The following is a 21,954-nucleotide window of genomic DNA, read 5'->3' as shown; positions in this document are numbered from 1 at the left end:
GTGAATTGAATATATTATGAATTACATACAGTTATTATTTATGATTTCAAGTCAAAGACTAGACTAGACCGTATTTTAGTTACCTATATTAGTAGCTACATGAATTCTGACACTGACAGTTAGTTGTCAGTTTCACGTGTAACGGTGTAACATTTGTGTTTCAATAAATTGAATAAATAATAAAAATGGGTCATAAAAGAAAATTAGTAGCCACTGAAAAACCTACTTCACAATCAACCCCAGTGGAAGTTATCGTCGAGGATGTTTCCAGTCATCCACTATGTTTGCATGGACCTACATTGTTATTTTCTAGCGAAAAAGGTAGATACTTCGCATGTGCTTCTTGTAGAAACAAAAAGGATTGCACCGTGCGCATATATGAAGAGGATTGGAACAAAGAAACTGTAAAAAAAAATAATGAAAAGTACCGTACACTTATTCCGAAACTACAAAAAACTGCAGCATGGAACCATTTTAAAGAGGTTAGTTTAGCGCCTATTATGATTTAACTAAAACTCAACTTCTTTTAATTTTTTAGAAGCTGGTCAGAAGGTCAGTTCTGTCCTGAGGAAAACCTATGACATAAATTTAGTAGGATTTTTTATATGAGAGGAAATTGTCGTAAATTTTAATATGTTCTTTAAAATTTTTAGGTGAAGTCGAGACATCCATCGGACCGAGCCTATTGCAATACCTGTCAAGAACTATACATTATATCTCAAAGCAGAAAACATGCAAAGGATCATAGAGTAGTGATGCCTTTGTCTGAAGAGCAGCTAAGCCATCCCACTTCATTCCTACCACCTCTAGAAGATGATCAAATAGAAGCCCAATATATATTTACCAAGAAGTCTGTTAGCACTGTGCTTGGGATAATGAAAAATAACAAAATAAGGTCAAACATTTTTTACAGTTAAAGAATTTTTACAATATTAGAGTAGGAACTTGCTTACTTAAATAGGCTGAAATAAAAGTCTTTATAATTTAAAATTAAACAGTTTTTGAAAGATCTATATCCATTATATAATAAGATAAAATAAAGTATAATGAGAGTGAAGGCAAAGGATTTAATAGTTAACTTATTTTTTTGAAATGAGTTATTATATGGTATCTCAACTAATTATAAAAAGTAAAATCCCAATATCTTACATAATAATATATTTGATGTTTTGAATGTATCTTATTATATATTTACAAAACTTCTATGTGTGATCTTGTATTTAAATTCCTCAATTATATTGATGAAAATTGTTTAGCTTAGATTGTACCTAGATGGATATATGTACAGGTTTCTTATTTTAAGTCAGGAAGTCAATATAGCAGCTTGTTTATTACATAATTATACAAGTGTTGTTTAATAGAAATGAACATCTAAATTTAAAGTATGCTATAAAATAATTCATTATCTATGTAATATGTATTATACTTATAAAAAAATATATTTGCAGCAATGTGTTATGTATTGGAACTCCTTCTGTCCACGAAGCGGCACAAGAAAACCCTGACTATGACTCTTTACTCTTGGATTTTGATATTCGCCACCACCTCTTCTACCCGGCTAATAAATTCCTATGGTACAATATGTTCAACAATTATCTTTTTAATGGAAGTGAAGATGAGAAAATACTGAAGAAATTTTTCAAAACTTCTAGGTATATTTTTTTAAATATGTATTTTTATTTACATTTCAAAAGAATATTTTACTTAAACATAACAAGTGTTTTGTCAAAACAATTATAATTCTTACAATATTTGTTATTTATATTAGTTTGTCCACATAAAGTAAACTAATATTTAAAAATTGCAGTAATCATTGAAATTCATTATTTTTATTATTTTAGAGAAAAGGGCATGTGTATTGCTATTGACCCTCCATTTGGTGGCCGTGTTGAACCAATAATTCAAACAATAAAAGAGCTCTCAGAGTTATATAACAAAGTATGTGAGGGTGATGGTAAAGTATTGCCTGTCATATGGGCATTTCCATATTTTGCTGAACCTTACATAACAAACATGATGCCGGAAATTAAGATGCATGACTATCAGGTAACATTTCAAGTATTTTCACTTCATTAATTACTGCATAGGTCAGCATACTTACTCTTTTTTATATTAGACATCTATGATGCATGCATGTGCATAATGTGCACACACTTACCCTTGTGAGTGAATGACTATACACTTTGTAAAGACATTGTATAAAAAACATATTGAGCAACAAATCAAAAGTATTTTATTAAGTGCATACTTGATTTTCCAAAATATTTAAAATGCCCATTTATTTTACTATTTGATTCTAGGTTGAATATCAAAATCACAAGAAGTTTCAAAATAAGGGTGGTAGAAAGTTTGGATCTCCAGTGCGTTTTTTCACTAACCTTCCATTTTCAACCATTGATCTCTCCAATGATAGTAGCTACAGGCATTGTAGTAAATGCAAATATTGGGTGTCTGTTAAAAACGCGCATTGTAATAAGTGTAAGGCATGCACTAGTAAAAATGGCATGACATATAAACACTGCAACACATGCAAGCGCTGCGTGAAACCAACATTTATACATTGCCAGAAATGTGAACGTTGTTGCCTGGAAAAAGGTCATGTTTGTGGAACAGTTGTTGAATCACAGGTAAAAATTCAATATATTTAATCACTTTTAGTTTAAATGAATAACATCTAAGATTAATAAGATTTGAGTTGATGTTTTGTTCTTGTTCATTGAGGATAATAGAGTAAAATATTAACTAACTATTAACCTTTTCTTCTTTGAAAGACAAAGAAGAATTTTCCTGCCATATTATTATAATCAGTCCAATTTTTATGTTTTATATAGGAGATTTTTAGAACTGTTTCATATTAAAAATCTGTGACTATTTTGGTCTATAAAGAATCAACAATGTATTAATATAGATTATTTGTTTTTAGTCATGCTACACATGCAATGAAAAAGGTCACAAGAAAGTTGACTGTCCTCAGGGAAATGGAGACATAAAGAAAAGACGTAATTCTATTAAGAAATAAATGTAATATATATTTTACATATAAAAAAGTTAATAAAAAATCAATTACTTTCATTCATAATCATCCTTAAAAAGTAACTAAGTAATTTCTGATTACATTGATTTATTGTTAAAATTTTGTATCAAAGATATAGTAACTTAGAAAATGATAAAGTGTCTAATAATGAAATCTTCTATCTGCAAAAATTCAGTAACAACCATTAAAGGCCACTGAAAAAGTAAAACAAATTTATTATTAAACGTAAAATCTACATACAAATAGTACGTACATAGTAAGTTGCATACTTATACAGCAACCCTGTTACTAGTCCCAAGCAATTTTAGTATCAAACTATTAACTACCACATACTTGGCTATTACCTTGTTCCAAAAGTAAAGTTAAGCAATTAAAAATTTGTAGTTATATAATCAGAATTCTTAGCATCAAATCCTCAGTACATGTAATGATTTATTTAAAAAGTAACTCACTTGACATTAATTTTATTGAGAATATTCTGTGTGGAGTTATAGCGTGCTTCAACGAGAGCCGCGCGGTCGAGCCAAGCGCCACGTACACCAGCCCAGCGTGTCATGTGCTCGTGAAGGAGCTGCTCCTTGCTAGGCGGGGGAGCTTCTCGCTGGAAAAAAATACTAAATATTTAAAATATATTTACATAAAGAAGTATTTAAAACAAAAAAAGTAATAAGTATAATTAACTTACATGGCTTTTAATTTAAAGCCATATAAGTTAATTAAACAAAATAAATCATTAATATATCAATATAATGGCACATACATAATTTAAATTAATGTTGTTCTTGCTGCACGCTTTTTGTTCTGGTATCAAGTCAGGTATCCGAGATATTACAGAGCCTTCAGGACCAGGCAAGTCTACACTTTCATCTGTGGCTTGAGGTTCTTGTGTCTTTTTACTATAAATATTAAAAAACTTTCAATAAGATTGAACATTATATAGCATTAGTGCATAATTTGCACATAAATAAAGCAAAAACAATTGTTAAATGACTAAGCAAATATTGAAATTCTATTTGAAACATTTGAATTTAGTTGAAGGTGCATTTTGCTTACCCAAATTCCTTATAATTAGCCTTAGGTTGGTTAGCAATCCAAGCTCTGCATATAGGATAAAGTGGAGAATCTTCGCTGAACTGTGATAGGTCTACACTCCTATCAAATAATTTTAGAACATATGACTGTCGCTGTGGTGATTTCCTTCTGTTTGATGAATCTTCTTCATCAGTTGTTTCTTCTTTTTGTTCTTGATTGCTTATATTTCTGTAAATACACATAGGTCACTGTTACTTTATATAAGTAATTGTAATTTCTTATATATAATAGATTGAACTATCTGATTTTAAGGACCTTTCTCGCTTAACTGGTGTATATTCTGATGAAGCATCAGATTCTTCAGCTGCCGGTTCTAGCATTTCCATTAAAGCTCCTTTTAGACGACCACGGGCCGTAGTGACTTCATTATCTAATTCAAAAAAATGTTTTTTAAATTATGTTGATTTATAAAGTACTATTTTATATATGTACTTAAAATTAATCCATACCCTTAGGTTCATCTTGATCCTTACTATTGGCCTTTGCTTTATGTTTTTTGGGCGTAAATAACCTTCTTCGTTTTGATAAAGGCATATTTTACGCAATTATTATAATTTAATAAAACGTACAGTTTTTATATTCAAACTACTTTATATTTTAAATCACTTGTGGTAAATCAAAAAAAGTGATGGAAATATCTCAGACTACTATTATTTGAACTAGTAAAATTGCAATGAATCAAAATCAAAATGTAAAGCATTAATGACTGAAAAAAATCTTTAATAATTTCAATATTTACATTTTACAAAAACACAAAATACAAATAGAAATATTGCTATAGGTATAGACTATAGATTATAGACTATAGAGTGTCCACTGTCCAAAAAGAGTCACATCTATGGAATGACTTATAAATATATTGTACAATGTAAGCATATATTATCTACATTATTTTTGAAAACAATTCATAATTTTGTAACTTTTTATACGTATAAATGTACTAAATAATCTAAATATTACTATTTTAAATATCTCTGCCCAGGCTGCCAATTCAACAATTAAATTAATTACACTCACTTTAAGTGTAATCATGTACAGTTATGTTTGTAACATTTCTAATTACCCAAAACATGTTTATATGAAATTCTAATATGTGTCTATTACTTGTAAATGTGCAGCAAATAAAGAAAATAAACTTAAAATCAACTTAATTCATAAAATCCGAGAAAGTCGGAATGGTTCAATATTTTTGCCATTTCTAACTGGAATGGATAACAAAAAAAAATGACATTGACAATTGCTTAACTGAAATGTCAATGCACTTGGAGCCAATGCTGTTACGAAAATAGCATTCCACTAGCAGAAATTAAAACAAGGTTGTTACTTGAAAGTTATCTTATTTTATAAAGCATTTAGGAACTACGGTCCATGACAAATAATGGCTACGACAGCATATGAGCATGACGCTGACGGTGAGAGTGGAATTTAAAAATTTTATGGTGCTTTAAAGTAAACGAACAATATGTCAATATTTATATTTGTAATATCTAATTACGTTTTAATTAACTTAAGTAAAGATTCTCTATGATATTTATCGCATGCATGTTCCTCTAAACTTAAATTAAATTTTAATGAGTGAAATTGCCGCTAATTATTATTTTCATGTCATATTTAGAAAGCGTACTAAGTTATCCAAAGAAATCAGCAATTTTAATTCATACCACATTTTACGTTTGAATCGTTACACATTCCTTTTTATGATTCAAGGAATACAAATAAATAGTACAATTTTTTGTAGGCTGTAAATTCATACCTGCTACTCAGCGTCCTGATGGTACATGGAGAAAACCTAGGCGTATTAAAGATGGCTATGTACCGCAAGAAGAAGTTCCATTATATGAGAGTAAGGGCAAACAATTCAAGGCTCGCCAAAGCACCGGACTTCCTGTAGGTTTAACTCCTGAAATTGCTGCAGAAGTAAAGAAATCTAAAAAGGGTACCATACAACCTATACCTGGCATGATAATAAATGTTGAAAAGAAAAAAAAGAAAAAGAAGACACAAGGTAAGTTACTACATACCTATTATTCTTTTGTTATAGGCTATGATTGCTACTTTAATATTGATCTTATAAGTAACTCGTGTTACTCTTATTATTAAGTATTTCATTCTAAATGCAAATAATTATTTATAGATCTTTTTTTTACTATTATAATTGTTTAAAAGTAAGATTATATGAGATTTTACATATATTTACATGCCAAAATTTAAAGCTACATATTATCTATAATTGAATACTGCTTAGTGCACAAATTACTTGTATGCAAATGTGCCACTGATGGACAGAGCCCCTCCTTTTCAAGAAAGCAAAGCTAATAATAAATAACTTTTATTTCAGGTGTAGCTGAAGCAACTGAAAAGCTTGCAAGATGTGAAATTACAGAACCTACATTTGGCACTCCCGCACCACCCGCTAACACAACTCCTACACAATCAGACCCAAATAAAAGACTGAAAAATTTGAAAAAGAAACTAAGAGAAATAGAAGCCCTCGAGGAAAAGATATCTTTGGGGTCCCTAAAGAATCCAGATACAGAACAAAAAGAGAAGATCTCAAGAAAAGCTGAAATTATGAAAGAAATTGAAATATTAGAAAAGAGTAGCGAATGACTTAAGCCAAAATAATTATTATGTAAGATATTTTATTAAAGATCAATTTTTAATGCATTTGTCTCATGTAAGAGTCCAGATTTTTAGCATTGGCAAGATTAAATTTTATTTACAACTTTGTGTTCTATTTTGTTTTGAAAATAACAATTCACAATAGCAACGAAACACGGCAATAATATAATAAATAAGTAAATTAAATAGAGTCTTAATGTGTTAATTTTTTTATTTTGTCAGGAGAATAATTTGAACTGTTTATATGTTTGCTTTATATGTTACAATGTACATACAAAATTGAGCGTTGAGTCACTGAAAAGCAATGTTTTTAATATATTCAAATTACATATTAGGCCAATGACTAAATACAAATGCCTCAAGGTAATAGACAAGCTGCATTTTACTTCTGTAACCTTAAATACATGACAACAAGTAATATTTAAGAACAAGTGTTGTATATCTTTTAAAAAATAATTTTCCCAACATATTTTTAAACACAAATAGGTTTATAAAATTAATTTTACAATAATAGAGATTTAAAACAAGTAATGTAATATTATATGCTTTTATTGATTGTATGTTCAGTCCGCTTCTATTTTCAGATGAGTTTGATGCATTTTTTTTTATTGTACAGAGAAACCTTTTTTGATTACATTATACAGATGTACTTAAAGAAAACATTGTGCAATATAAAAATACACTTCTTTGCTATACAATAAGAATTCTTTAATGTTTGTAGTAATTTGATGGTAATTGTAGTCTCATTATCTTGATGTGATACCTGAAATGACATACACATACTTTTATTAGAATCAAAACATTAAGAGTGTTTATGATTATGTTTAAACATTAATTTGACACAATTTTAATGAAGTATTTTTTATTTCTGTAATTTTCTGTACACTGCAACATTCTTGCCAATTAAGGAAGTTTATAGGATAATTACTACAAGTCTATAGATATTAAAAAATATAATATAAAAACTATCTATTTTTTTATACAATAGTAGTAGCAGAAAATTATCAAGCTATACTAAAGATACATAATACTATGTCTTAGCTCTTCAAAGCTATATTTTATCATATAAAAAAATACATTATTTTGCTATTTTATAAATTTAATTTATCACTGTTCAAACAGCAATAAAAGTTAAAACAGGTTTATACATATGATAAAACAGAATACATTACAAAAGTATTGAATTTTTAACCTATAATACTTACGTGAAAATAATCTATATAAACTCGTTTCTTGCCTTCTTTCTCGCGTAATTACCTAAACACGCGAATATACCAATTAGAGTTATTCCCACACCTAAAACTGTCGCCAGGAAGTCGCCAAAATCATAACTGTGTGCTGCCTCGACATTACTCACAGCTAGCAAAGCAAAAACTAAAAAGAATACTTTGATAAACATTTCTACGACGTTGAATACTAAAAGTTGAATGAAAACGTATTTTGTAACTTTGTGATAATACTCGTCAAAACATAATATTCATTGCTGTGATGCTGTCAAATGGTTCGTGACACTGATTAAAATTGTTGCTAGAATCTAAATTAAAACAGTTTTGACGAGATCATTATTGGACTGTACATCTTTTTTATGCAAAAGGTAAACAGATGATTTGCTTCAGTTGATAGACGGTATATTTCCACACCAACTGTTGACGACTTGTAATTAAATACAGTGTTTTTTGCTTAACTACATGTTAAATAAAACTGTGAATATGATAGTAAATTGGAAAGATTCTATATACAAAAAAAAGTGAATTTGGGAAAATAAGACGATATCAAATTTTCCTTCAAAACTATTACAGAATTTACAGATTCATTAAATTAATTGCGTTATTAATAGCTGGATGAATATATAAATTGTTTGAAATAAACTTATAACGCAATGCTGTATAAAAATATTAAATATTCAATATTTTTGAGAGTTTTCAAAAGCTTTGGTATAACAAATAATCGTTCTAACAATGAAAATAAAATAATTATTTTAACATTATCTTAATCAATTGTAAAAATTAGAATGACAACACTGCTTTTTACTGACATTTATCAGTGTTTGACAAAATTCGGGCTGTTGTTAGACTTGTTGGTTTCATTAAATATAATTTACTAATTTTAACCTACACAACTATGCAGTCCTATTTGCTCAATAAGTGAATCAGTAAAAAGTGTAAAAAGACGTTTAGTTCTTACTGAATCGATATTTTTACTATCTGTAATGAACATTGAATTATTAATATATCGTTCTATCTAAGTATATCAAGATGAGTTTCAACTCAAGTGGGAACAAGGGCTTTGGATTCACTGGCTTTACAATGCCAAAGCGGAATAACAATGCGTCCATGCACGCAGTTCCGCCGCCCGCATCACAGATGAACGCCGTTCCTCCACCTACCTCTGGACTTTCCAAGCAGGGCTATTCGACGATGAATGCTATCACTCAAAATGCAGTGACCGGCAATTGGGGAACCCTCGGAAAAAAACGGTCTAAAACCGAAGATGAGTAAGTAAAATACGAATTTTTAGAAATTGAAGTCCCTTACTAGAACTTTAAATCGAAACCTGGTGGTAAAAAAGGCCAATATAAATAACCATTACTCTTAGTATACATGAATAGATGATTATTTAATATAACATGCCTTTTTGTATAATATCTGGTATTAGCGACATTAAGTTTATGCCATTCTAAGACAAATTTATTGATTAGGTTTACATGCTATTGTAAAATGTACCAGGCCAGATACATAATAGTTAATATATATATTTTTTTAAATTGGCTCATACTTTACTCACTAGATAAGCACAATTGTAGAGAGCATAATACTAACTTGAAACAGATGTAGTCTTATAAAAATATTTATATTCAAAGGTACTTTGATGATGACGATGAGCCACCCACTCCAGCACTTGCATATATTCCTGCTCCCGGGAGTCCTACAACTGAGGCTTCCAGTTCTCGAGTAAGACAATGACTAAACCTAGAAAAAAAAAACATTTTGTCATATTACAATTGTATAAATAATCTTTTAGCATTTTAGCTTAACTGTGCATGAATAAATTTACTTGACCATAAGTGGATAACGACAAAAAATATGTGATGTTAAAAAGCAGGTAGCTTGGTATTTTAACATATTTTTAAGTTATTTTGCAATGAGCATTAATAAAATATGTATAGTGAAATATCCAATAAGTATTTTGTTTGATATCTCATTTTTTGTCTGTTGGTGTCATATTCAGATAGTGAGGGATTCCCCTTTTTTTATACTTATACAGATGCTTCACACAAGGGAGCAATTTCACACTTTGAATGTAAATTATATTTGTATTGCCAGAAAATTAACACTGGTCGTCTTTAATTTCACAAAATCACAATTAATTTTATATTTTGTCTTGTTTTAAATAACAGCTTGTTAAAAAGAGTTTTTTGATATAAGAGTTTTTGTATGGTTTGTTTATTTACAACCATGGTCATCATTTAAAAACATATTAGCCAGCAAGCACTGAAATGCTTACTATTGCAGTTGATAGGCACATCTTCTTTTTATTGGAAATGTAATTTGCTTGGGTCAAACTTCTCTTCAAATAGTAGAAAATACCATACTACAATATTGGGACAAATATAGGCCAATTATAGGTAAAAAAATTGTAACAAACCTACAAGAATATCATATTTTTCAAATTTGTTTTTTTGGAAGATTAGAGTACATTCAGTAGGATTTTATAAACTGTTACAGTTGAAGGAAGTAAAATGACATACCCCCGTGTATCATCCTATTTCCCCCGTTTCTATCATCTAAAAGCCATGGCGAGTTTGTCCTATTCAGTACATTATTTTAAAGGTGTGTTAAGGTGGTGATCACCCGTGTCGACAACTGTTGTGGCCAGATCTGGATTTACTAAATCATTCGACTAGAATTATATGCACACTTTAATATTTTTTATAATTAAAATGTGAAATCACGTTTTCGTATTTGGCTGTCCGTTTCGACTAAAAACGGGTAAATTTCATTCATAAATCGTGTCCATTTAGATGGGAGATATTAAGTAGGCAGATTTTTTTGTGATATATTAGGCTCAACAGTCAACGACAAGAGTTTTAACTAAAAAAAGAAACAACAATAAAACTAAATATTTTATTCGTCGTAAAATGGTATTTATTGATTATATTTGAACGTTCAAACAAAAAATAATACGATCTTATAACAAAAACTAAGGACACAAGTTTTAGTGTTCGCAAATGTACTTGGGCTCGAATGGATCATAAATGCGTTTCCAAAAGAATAGATTTGATTATCTCGTGTTCGGAACGATGATATTTCGTTCCCTGCGTGATTCTTTACTTACGAAGTCAACAAATCGAATTCCGCTCATCTAACGACTCTTATTGTTGAGTGCCGGTGACTGCCACTTGTAATGAAATTCAACATTATTGCTCCTTTATATAAATACTAACGAACCACCCGGCTTCGCACGGGTGCAAATCTAATACTGAATATACTACAGAATTTGTTTATTTACGACATCACATTAGTAATTTCTAAAATTATCAGTGTTTCATTACTACATTGTCCATGTATTATATACAAAACTAATCCTCTCGAATCACACAATTTATTAAAAAAAAATCGCATAAAAATCCGTTGCGTAATTTTGAAGATAATAAGCATACATTGAGACTTTGTTTTATACTATGTAAAATGCATTTAGAGAGATTCAGTTCAGTACAGCTTTATATTATTAACTCGCACACTTGGGAAAACTTTGTCCTAAAATATATACAAGAAATACTAATATCTGTTGTTCTTTATTAGGTGGACAATGATGAAGAAGATCCCCTAGATGCTTATATGGCAGGTCTTGAACAGCAAGCAGCAAAGGACTTAAAAACCAGTAAGGAAAATGCCGTTAGTGGTAAAGGTGATAGTGGAAGGGGAACAAGAGGAGACATTGATGAAATGGATGACGAAGAGAGTTATTATAAGTCAGTTTTATATGATTTTTATACCCTTTGTATATTAAGATATTTGGACAGTATTGCTTTTTGTATAGAGTTTTAAGGTTTCGAGATATGAGCCTAATATGGTGTACTGTTTACGATTGTTCGATTTTCCCAAATATCGAACATTGGTAAACATTTGTTCCGTCACTAGATTTGAGATGTTCAATTGTTTGTCATTGAAAAATTGTGCCTGTATTTTTTGCGAAAATTTGTCAAATAGGTATATGGAAGAAAATCCACTGACAAATGCGGATGATGGTTCTGACGTTGAAATTGAATATGATGAAGACGGAAATCCCATACCTCCCCCAAAAAAGAAGTTCATTGACCCGTTACCACCGATAGACCATTCGGAGATTCAGTATGAGCCATTCGAGAAGAACTTCTACACGCCACACGAAGAAATAGAGAATCTTAACACGGAGCAGGTTGAGGAACTGAAAACCAACCTGGGAGTTAAGGTTTGGTCATATTTAATTGTTTCTGGATATTTTTTTTATTTGCGTAGCATTATTGCATTAATTGTCCGACAAAGTATAGAAGATTGATCGGTAATCGTATTCACTAATTTGCCAATATAAGACAAAAAACTTTTCTTTGTCCATTTCTCAGTTTTTAGTTCAACGTCAAAACGCGGGCAATATTTTACGTCTATAAGCTGCACCAATTTTGTGCCACAAATAAATCTTTTAATGTGTTGTCAATTCTTAGTTATTAGTGTTTTTGTTTTGTTGTTTTTTGGCTTACTATTTTCCAATAGTCTTCACTGATGGAAAACATTAAAAAGGAAATTAACAACTAAAAATATATATACGTACATACTTAATTTATAATAAATAATTACTTATTTTAAAGATATCAGGACCAGATCCGCCCAAACCAGTAAGCAGCTTCGCCCATTTGGGCTTTGATGAACAGCTGATGAAGGCGATCCGTCGCTCGGAGTACACCCAACCGACGCCCGTGCAAGCCGCTGGAGTACCGGCTGCATTATCTGGGCGAGACCTTATCGGTAACATATCCTACTACTATTATAAAGGCGAAAGTTTGTATGTATGGATGTTTGTTACTCTTTCACGTAAAAACTACTGAATGGATTTGAATGAAACTTTACCACAATATAGCTTATACATCAGAATAACACATAGGCTACAATTTTTGAGGTTTCTAATGTGAGGTCGTAAAACACATTTTTTGCGCTTACATTGCAAACGCTGACTGAATCCTACAAGATAGATCAAAACAATGTACTACAGTATTGTACAACTTAAAAAGGTCTACAAAAGAGTCCGTGATGGTATATGTTTATCTCTTAGGAATAACCCACAATAACCATTTTTTATCCTTTACTTTGTACGAGAAATAATGGCTTATTTACGAAGCGATTTTAAGCGATTACTAGACTAGACGAGACGAACCTGAAGTCCACGCGAACGAAGTCGCGGGCAAAAGCTAGTAACATATAAACACACTTGAAATTGTCATAGAAACCCACTCTATATTCTATACAGAATATTTCGTATGATTTTCAATGTAAATATTTCTGTTTGGTCTCTAAGGTATCGCTCGTACTGGTTCCGGAAAAACGGCGGCGTTTTTGTGGCCGCTATTGGTGCACATTATGGATCAGAAAGAGCTGGCACCGGGCGATGGACCCATTGGACTTATTCTGGCACCCACTAGAGAACTGGCACAACAGGTTTGTGATATTAATTACAAACAATTATTAAATTCTTTTGACTATCATAGCTATGTAAGTAATTTTATTGGTAAAAAAGAATAAGTACAGTATATTTTCTATAGACTTTCACTTATAGGTTTTCTGATATCTATCTCACCCTTATGAATGTAAATTGTCTTTTTATAATGAATAATGTAATTTAATTACACAAAAATAAACAGCACTAATGTAGCCATACTTGTCATTTTATGGAACTCAATTCTCAGTTTCTTAGATGTTTATTATAGTTATTTCTTATAAAGAACAGTTATATTATTCTATGGGACAATTTGTTCATTATAACAAGATATATCCATAACTTTTAAAATAATGTTTCCTCTTAATAGATATACATGGAAGCAAAAAAATTTGGAAAAGTGTACAACATTAGATGCGTTTGCTGTTATGGAGGCGGATCAAAATGGGAACAATGCAAGGCGTTAGAAGGTAATAGAAATGTCTCTAGTAATTTTATTAATTATTAAATTTAAATTTCTTTTCAACCTCAAAAAAAAAAACAAAAATTAAATGTGTTATTAATATTGCACAGCTTATGGATTTCTCCTCAATTTAATTAATAATTTAATATATCCAATATTTCAGGTGGAGCAGAGATTATAGTGGGAACCCCGGGGAGAGTAATAGACTTGATTAAATGCAAGGCTACTGACCTTAAACGAGTCACGTACCTCGTGCTGGACGAGGCAGACAGGATGTTCGACATGGGTTTTGGTTAGTGGCTAATGAGCATTTACATAATAGCACACTCAACTTAATTTATCGGTTCAGTGATTTATGCATTAACACAATAGGAAAAAAATACTCGAGATTAAAAGTGTAACTTGATACTTAATGACATGTTAATATTTGAATGTAAATGGGCATGTCAGAATTGGGCTGAATCGAATAGGTTTGCTTAAAATTAGTATAAATTTCTGGTGTACTTGTTCATATTAGTAAATAGTGGCCTTAAGAAAACTAATTTAAATATTGACGACCTCCATGGTCGAGTGGTGTGTACACCGGTTTTCATGGGTACGCCACTCTGAGGTCCCGGGTTCGATTCCCGGCCGAGTCGATGTAGATTACCATTAGTTTTCTATGTTGTCTTGGGTCTGGGTGTTTGTGGTACCGTCGTTACTTCTGATTTCCATAACACAAGTGCTTCAGCTACTTACATTGGGATCGGAGTAATGTATGTGATGTTGTCTCATATTTATAAAAAAAAAAAAAATATTGTTCCGTTCAGAACCTCAGGTGCGGTCAATCTGCAACCACGTGCGTCCGGACCGGCAGGCGCTGCTGTTCTCCGCGACGTTCCCGCGCCGCGTGGAGAAGCTGGCGCGCGACGCGCTGCACGACCCCGTGCGCGTGCAGCACGGCGCCGCCGGCGAGGCGTGCCACCTCGTCACGCAGCACGTGCGGTGCGTGCCGCGTGCGCGTGCGACACGCTTTAGTGTTCTAGAGGCTTCCGTATGCCGCGTGCGCGTGCGGCACGCTTTAGTGTTCTAGAGGCTTCCGTATGCCGCGTGCGCGTGCGGCACGCTTTAGTGTTCTAGAGGCTTCCGTATGCCGCGTGCGCGTGCGTCACGCTTTAGTGTTCTAGAGGCTTCCGTATGCCGCGTGCGCGTGCGACACGCTTTAGTGTTCTAGAGGCTTCCGTATGCCGCGTGCGCGTGCGACACGCTTCAGTGTTCTAGAGGCTTCCATAGTTGAATCACAAGCTTGGGAATCGAAAAGTTGATGTGGTTGTCTTGTTGCAGAATATTTAACAAACCAGAAGAGAAATGGCCGTGGCTGCTAGAAAAGTTAGTCGAATTCCTTTCCGCTGGAAGTGTCTTAATATTTGTCACGAAAAAGGTATAATATTTTATATTCGCCTTTTATTATTAATTTGAGTAAAATGTGAGTAAATTTATTTATAATATTCAGCTGGAAGCAGAGCAGACAGCTGCGAATCTAGGTGTGCAAGAGTACGACGCGCTGCTGTTGCACGGAGACATGGAACAGGCTGACCGGAACAAAGTCATTACGGCCTTCAAGCGACAGGAAAGCAGCATACTCGTGGCTACCGATGTTGCTGGTACGTATATCTGACACTAGTAGTCGCCCGCGGCTTCGCTCGCGTTTTAGTGTGTTCGTTGTTATGTGTTAGGCAAAAAAGTAGCCTATGTCCATTCTTGCAGTTTAAGTTTGCTTCATACCAAATCTCATCAAATTCGGTTCAGCGGTTTGGTCGTAAAAGAGCGACAGCGACATGCGGACAGAGTTACTTTTACATTTAAAATATATTAATGTAGATAGTGAAATTACAAAAAAATAAACATTTATTTAACATTATATTTAATCTGTTTCGTTATAATTATATAAATAGTCATTCAAAATTGGAATTCTTTAGTTATTTATCTGGCCAGCATTTTTCAAGTTATCAGTTTACGTTGATATATGTGCATTGTTTGCATAAAATGGCATGATGTAGTCGTCAGTCGAATAACACGAGTTGGCTTTCAGCTCGCGGCCTGGACATCCCGCACATCCGCACGGTGGTCAACTACACGGTGGCGCGCGACATCGACACGCACACGCACCGCGTGGGCCGCACGGGCCGCGCCGGCGTGCGCGGCGACGCCTACACGCTGCTGTCCCGCGACCGCGACCGGGACTTCGCGGGACACCTGCTGCGGAACCTCGAGGGCGCTCAGCAGGTCGGTGGCGCTGGCCTCAGGCAGATTATAAATCTCTACTCCACTTTTTTTGAATAACCAATAAAATAGTATATGTATTGGGTGAAATGAGTATTCACAGCTCTTTACAATGACGTATTATTCGATACAAGATTTTGTAGATGATAAAAAAGCGTGGAATTAATACCTGTTGACTTCCAGGCAGGATATATTAATTTAAATAATTGTATTAACTAACATGACTGTATTTTTTTTTTGAATGTTGAAAAAGAGTAACTACTGAGTTTTTTGCCGGTTCTTCTCGGTAGAATCTACTTTCCGAACCGGTGGTAGCTTCACTTAATTGACGATTAAATGACGATTCAAAAGTGCTTGTAAAAGCCCACTTGAATAAAGTATATTTTGATTTGATTTGATTTGATTTGTACGTATTGGTTGGGTTAGGTTAGGTTAGTTAAAAGCGTCTGAACATTGACACAGCTAAATCGAATGATAATTTAAGATGCAGCTTCTATTTTATACGTACCGTATAACGCGATAAGATATGTTCGTATACATACGTATAAAATAAGCGGCTGAGGAGTTGCTATGATTTTATATCAGGCGTTTGTAATTATTAGTTACTCATTATAAATAAATATGTTGATTATTTCTATTTTGTAATCAGGAGGTGCCGGAAGAGTTAACGCATATGGCGATGCAGTCGGCATGGTTCCGCAAATCTCGCTTCAAGATCGGCAAGAGCAAGAACCTCAATGTGGGAGGATGTGGTTTGGGGTGCGATAATTACTTAAAACATAATTATTAACATTAATGTATTTTGTAATAAATCTAAACGGATATATAGATTCCGTTATCATTCAAGGTAAGGAAAAATAATCAATGTTAATGTATTAGATACAAGGAGCGCCCAGGACTCCCCGCTTACAATGACGAGATGCCAATAGTGCCCGCAGAGAAGGCCGGAGGACCCGCCACCGACCGACTCTCCTCACTCAAGCAAGCCTTTCGATCGCAATATAATCAGGTCAGTTTATGGAGCCTCGATAACAATTCAATTGGTACATATTCTCCTAAATTATACAAGAAAAAATACTTAGTGAGTGTTTTGTAGATATCCTCTAAGTCTACTGAGATAATCTCAATTCCGAACCGGCGATGTATATAGTATAGTGTAATCACTGCCGTAGCTAGGAAGGAGGAAGGGCCCCGGTGTATAGAAAAAGAATCGGGCCTTCACCCCCTCTTTCCCATCCCTCTTTAACTAATAATTACCCTTTAAAATTATAGACACCAAATAAGAAATCTTGTATGCAGGGTCGTGTTTTTCTTGCTTCAGAAGCTTAAGGTTTAGTTTAGAGGGCCCCTGAACTCCGGGGCCCTGGTGCACTACACCACTTGCCCTACGATAGCTACGCCACTGATTGTAATATGCCTATTTCAATGTTCCTAAGCGCACAAGAGCCTACATGAATACAATATATTGTCTGGAAGAAATGGCTACTTAGCCATAAGACCGCCCGTTGTACTCTCCAATATTATTTATAATAATTGTAACATATTATAATGTGTATCATGTGGTGTACAATAAATTATAAATAAATAAATAATATAATTAGATTATGATATTAAGCAAAATTTATCTAAAGGAAGTTGAAGTATCTTAATAACCTATAACGTGTGACGCAGTTCACGGCGTCGACGGACCACTCGTGGGAGCAGACGCGCGCGGCGCTGCAGCCCGGGGTCAACGCCCCCGCGCGCGACGACGCGCCCGCGCGCCGCGCCAAGCGCAGCCGCTGGGAGTAGTGTATATATGTCTCATATGTAATAAATGTATATGCGTTGCACTCGCTTTTATTTCACCCGCCCCCTTTGACAGGTCCTGACACTCTATGGTTGGATTGACCACAGATTATATACAATGATTAATATCTTAAATACGATGGCGTTTCCTTTTTTATATTGTTGGCAGATCGTTGAAACAGGTTAAAAAAATTATCTTTGCTTTAGCGACATAAGATATTTTGTAGATAAAATATCTGCGTAAAAGCAACTTTAAATCTTTTTTTTATTTTAATCTCTTCTTCAATAATGGTATCTAAGTAAGCGTCGCTGAAAGTAGGGGGTTCTCTGTACCCCTACAACTCGCCTAATTTGGAGGCCCACGGTAGGCCAACCCCCCAGGTGTTGGCCTACCTCCTGAAAAGACAAAGTGGGTATTGCTGGTTTTCCATTAACTATTTCGGCGCCTTCAGGGCCGACGAGATCCCACATTCCGCCTCACGTCTGGATTATATTTGTAATATTGTGTCAAAGTTGTTTGATGAGATTATTTACATTGTTTATATTTTTTCTGTTGGATTATATTTAATTTGACCTGTATGTGTTATGGCTTCACATAATATTCTTGTAATAAGCTTGTAATAATTGGGTTCAGAATAATTACATAGGATAAAACAATGTCGCTTACCGCCGTCTGTCCCTACGTATGCTTAGATCTATGAAATTACGCAAAGGATTTTGATGCTGTCTTTTTAATAGATAGAGTGATTCGAGAGGAAGTTTTACTATAATACATTGACAATATAATAAAGAAACAGGAAGAAATCTGTAGTATATTTATTATCAGCAATACACCCGTACGGTTAAATTAAATGTTGTAAAAGACCATACTGATCCATATCAAACGCACAATGAGTCTATTTACTTAATTAACATTAGGATTCATGCTGTATTTCTTGAAAATCGCTTCGAAAATAAGTTATTATTTTTCGTAAAAAGTAAAGGATAAAAATGGTTATTATGGATTATGTTAAGAGATACATATATGTATCATAGTAGATTTTTTAGAACCTTTTTAGGGGGTACAATACTGTAGTACATTGTTTTGATCTGTCTAGTAGGGTTCAGCAATCATTTGCAATGTAAGCGCAAAACATGTTTTTATTTACGACATCACTTTAGAAACCCCCAATATAGTCAATATTTCCCAAGCATATTGTGCCTGAATTACACATAAAAACCATCCCCTTGAATTAATCTATCAATTGAAAAAAACTGCATCAAATTTCATTATTAAATTGTAAAGATCTAAGCATACATAGTGACAGACAGCGGTAAGCTGTTTTACACGTCGTAATGACAATGATAATTAGTATATATACTGGAAAGTGGTGACATAGGGGCAGGGGATTTTTGTTACTTGACTTGTAAATCGGCAGATTATAATACAAATCTCGTTCATCTTAATTTATTGCCTTAACCTTACATCCTTACGTAAATCTGCCGTGGTTTATTTAATCGCTAAATATTGACTTCCAGTGCTAAAGGTTTTGAGCATGGATGTGGCTTGATGTAGAGGTTTATTATGATATACATAAATGTTTTTTTATGTACATTTTTATACTATTCGTGAGAAACGGGTTTGGTAGCCTGTTATGTATATATAGAGTTATTAGTAATTCGACGTATTCCGTGACGTTAAAAGGTGATAGGGGTGACTATTTCCAATAATTTTAACCCCCATATGCAAAGTGAACCATTTTTGAGTTATCAGATTTTTTAGATTTATTCAAAATACGCCAAAAATGCAACTTCAAAAATGTATTTAAAAAAAGTATCAATTAATACCTTATTTTCTACTGATTTGTGAAAACGATTAAACACTGGATATTTGTCAATATTTAAACAATTATTATCAAAAAAACAAAATTATTTCAACATTAAGCTAAGAAAATGGTTATGTACTAAAATAATCTGCAAAACAAGTTTCATAGAAATTTTTTTTAGATTCTAAGGAAAAGAAATAAAAAAAATATTGCTATAATTTTGTTTTCCGTCACGTCTCGTAGACGATAAAAAAAAGCTTGGAAATAATACCTGTTGACTTCCGGGCAGGAAACATTACATACATATATAATTGTACTTAACTAATATTATTGATTTTTTTATATGTTGAAAAAGAGTAACTACTGAGTTTCTTGCCGGTTCTTCTCGGTAGAATCTATTTTCCGAACGGGTGGTAGCTTCACTTAATTGTTAAATGACGATTCAAAAGTGCTTGTAAAAGCCCACTTGAATTAAGTTTATTTTGATTTTGATTTCGCATTTTTTAATTTCGACCTATAATTATTGTTTAAATATTGTCAAATATCCAATGTTCAATCGTTCTCATAAATCAAAAGAAAAAAAAAAATTTAATTGATACTTTTTTTTAAATAAATTTTTGAAGTTGAAACAATCTTAATTACATAGGAATTATTATTATTTACAAAAAAAATAGTTACTGTTGTACAGTAGTATTATAACCGCGTGGAATGGTGGCAAAAGTGCTTCCCGAATATCTCCGTTGAATCACCATTTGCATCCTTTGGGAAAAGAATGAACGAGCCCTCATGATACCAGTGAAGGCACACAGCAGGTAAAGGTAAATAATCTGTATAGATTCGTTAAACTTCTTCTATTTAAATAGACTATCAACACATAATAGATCACAATTCCGAAATATATTATTATTTAAGTATAGCCGCTGAATCACGGCAACTAATCGCGCGTTTAATCTACGTTTGTCTAAGTTTTAATTTATTCCGCTAACTGCTACGAAGCACGCCAGCTTTGATTGTTGAATGTTGCTACGATAGCCAGTAATCTATGAAATAAACGTACAAATCGAAATAGCTACACTTAGATCGTATAATGGAAGTCAATTACTAAAATAATGGAATTCACCGCAATGTTAATAGACAATGATTGCTGTATTTATTTTAATGTTTAATTGAATCATAGATAAAAAAATAAGTTGAGTGATTTTTTATTTTTATTTTATACTCATTATAGACCGCCGTGTTGCGTAAACCTACCATAATAAACATACGAAAATGTGAATATTGTGCCTAATATTTTCTAGTGTTTATGTAAAACCTAATTTTTATAAAAATCTTGAACATTTGTGTTATATATGTATATATATTAATATTCACAACACAAGATTTCTAATTAAGTTTAGTTTAGTAAAAGGAAAATTGGAATCAATTTGTTATTAAATATTCCAATTTAAATAAAACTTGTTAAAGGAACAACTATGTATATATGTATATCAGTATGCTGATGTAGCTTTTTCGTAGTAGGTCGTCCTTAATAGCTTTTTAATTTGTATCGGTGTAGGGAAAGTTCCAGACGAAAGTTAGAAGATTAAGTATTTGGTCGCTGATAAGAGAACTATTTGAGGCACTTTCGCACTGACGGGTAGAGTGATTGCATAACATTATTCCTGACACCACAACGGGTAACCTACATAAAAGGTGTCGGATTATAGGATTGTATATTTTTTTAATTCCGGACAGGTAAGTATATTTTAGAAAAAAAGTTTACAAATATTTTTACGATTAGGTATTAATCTACACATACAACTAAATATATTATTCATTAAAAGAGTGCTTTTTAGAAAGAAACTCCTGAAGTTAGGTTTGGGTTCTATCATAGGACACTAATTACTGTAAATAAGAGCATTGTAAATCTGTTTATATGGAAAGAGCAACTATGCGAGTTTTTTGCCGTTTCTTCTCGCTAGAAGATGCTTTCCGAAACGGTGGTATATTTAATTATTGACGATTCAAAAACGCTTCATTGTGAAGTTTACTTGAATAAAATTGATTGATTATTATATTATATTATACATCACAAGAAAAATTTTCGATTTTTAAACAGTTGTTTTGTCGGATAAATTGTTCAATCTAGTTTATAACATTTAAAATCGTAAATATGGAAAGAAAATAAATCATTCACACTAATTGTGTTTGTGTACAAAACA

General features: G+C 32.7%; 4 protein-coding genes and 1 long non-coding RNA gene across 5 annotated transcripts; 3 read left to right on the top strand and 2 right to left on the bottom strand.

Moving 5' to 3' along the window:
• Positions 1 to 108: 108 nt before the first annotated feature.
• On the top strand, positions 109 to 3,037 carry LOC124534083 (rRNA N6-adenosine-methyltransferase ZCCHC4). Its single transcript, XM_047109751.1, has 6 exons — positions 109 to 482; positions 654 to 895; positions 1,449 to 1,652; positions 1,842 to 2,046; positions 2,301 to 2,627; positions 2,924 to 3,037. Exons 1-6 carry the CDS (start codon positions 186 to 188, stop codon positions 3,017 to 3,019), a joined length of 1,371 nt encoding a protein of 456 aa, XP_046965707.1. The 5' UTR covers positions 109 to 185; the 3' UTR covers positions 3,020 to 3,037.
• Positions 3,004 to 4,922, bottom strand: LOC124534085 (protein lin-37 homolog). Its single transcript, XM_047109753.1, has 6 exons — positions 4,576 to 4,922; positions 4,382 to 4,496; positions 4,088 to 4,294; positions 3,795 to 3,930; positions 3,487 to 3,635; positions 3,004 to 3,228 (listed from the first exon to the last, which is right to left on the bottom strand). Exons 1-6 carry the CDS (start codon positions 4,658 to 4,660, stop codon positions 3,219 to 3,221), a joined length of 702 nt encoding a protein of 233 aa, XP_046965709.1. The 5' UTR covers positions 4,661 to 4,922; the 3' UTR covers positions 3,004 to 3,218.
• A 440-nt stretch (positions 4,923 to 5,362) lies between these two features.
• On the top strand, positions 5,363 to 6,856 carry LOC124534268 (partner of Y14 and mago). Its single transcript, XM_047110017.1, has 3 exons — positions 5,363 to 5,538; positions 5,865 to 6,131; positions 6,465 to 6,856. Exons 1-3 carry the CDS (start codon positions 5,505 to 5,507, stop codon positions 6,734 to 6,736), a joined length of 573 nt encoding a protein of 190 aa, XP_046965973.1. The 5' UTR covers positions 5,363 to 5,504; the 3' UTR covers positions 6,737 to 6,856.
• Positions 6,857 to 7,281: 425 nt separating this feature from the next.
• LOC124534269 lies at positions 7,282 to 8,520 on the bottom strand. The gene is made up of 2 exons (XR_006966728.1): positions 7,954 to 8,520; positions 7,282 to 7,511 (listed from the first exon to the last, which is right to left on the bottom strand). It is a non-coding gene; the product is annotated as an uncharacterized LOC124534269 (long non-coding RNA).
• A 250-nt stretch (positions 8,521 to 8,770) lies between these two features.
• On the top strand, positions 8,771 to 17,990 carry LOC124534312 (ATP-dependent RNA helicase DDX42). Its single transcript, XM_047110081.1, has 15 exons — positions 8,771 to 9,242; positions 9,609 to 9,699; positions 11,551 to 11,720; positions 11,959 to 12,199; positions 12,594 to 12,750; positions 13,298 to 13,437; positions 13,806 to 13,905; positions 14,062 to 14,190; positions 14,708 to 14,882; positions 15,222 to 15,318; positions 15,391 to 15,541; positions 15,970 to 16,163; positions 16,810 to 16,919; positions 17,040 to 17,169; positions 17,832 to 17,990. The coding sequence occupies exons 1-15, from the start codon at positions 9,004 to 9,006 to the stop codon at positions 17,949 to 17,951; spliced, it is 2,244 nt and encodes a 747-aa protein (XP_046966037.1). The 5' UTR covers positions 8,771 to 9,003; the 3' UTR covers positions 17,952 to 17,990.
• Positions 17,991 to 21,954: the final 3,964 nt, after the last annotated feature.

Source organism: Vanessa cardui, chromosome 12, assembly GCF_905220365.1.
Source record: "Vanessa cardui chromosome 12, ilVanCard2.1, whole genome shotgun sequence".
Classification (NCBI taxonomy): Eukaryota; Metazoa; Arthropoda; class Insecta; order Lepidoptera; family Nymphalidae; genus Vanessa; species Vanessa cardui.
This window is presented reverse-complemented; position numbering and strand designations above follow the sequence as displayed.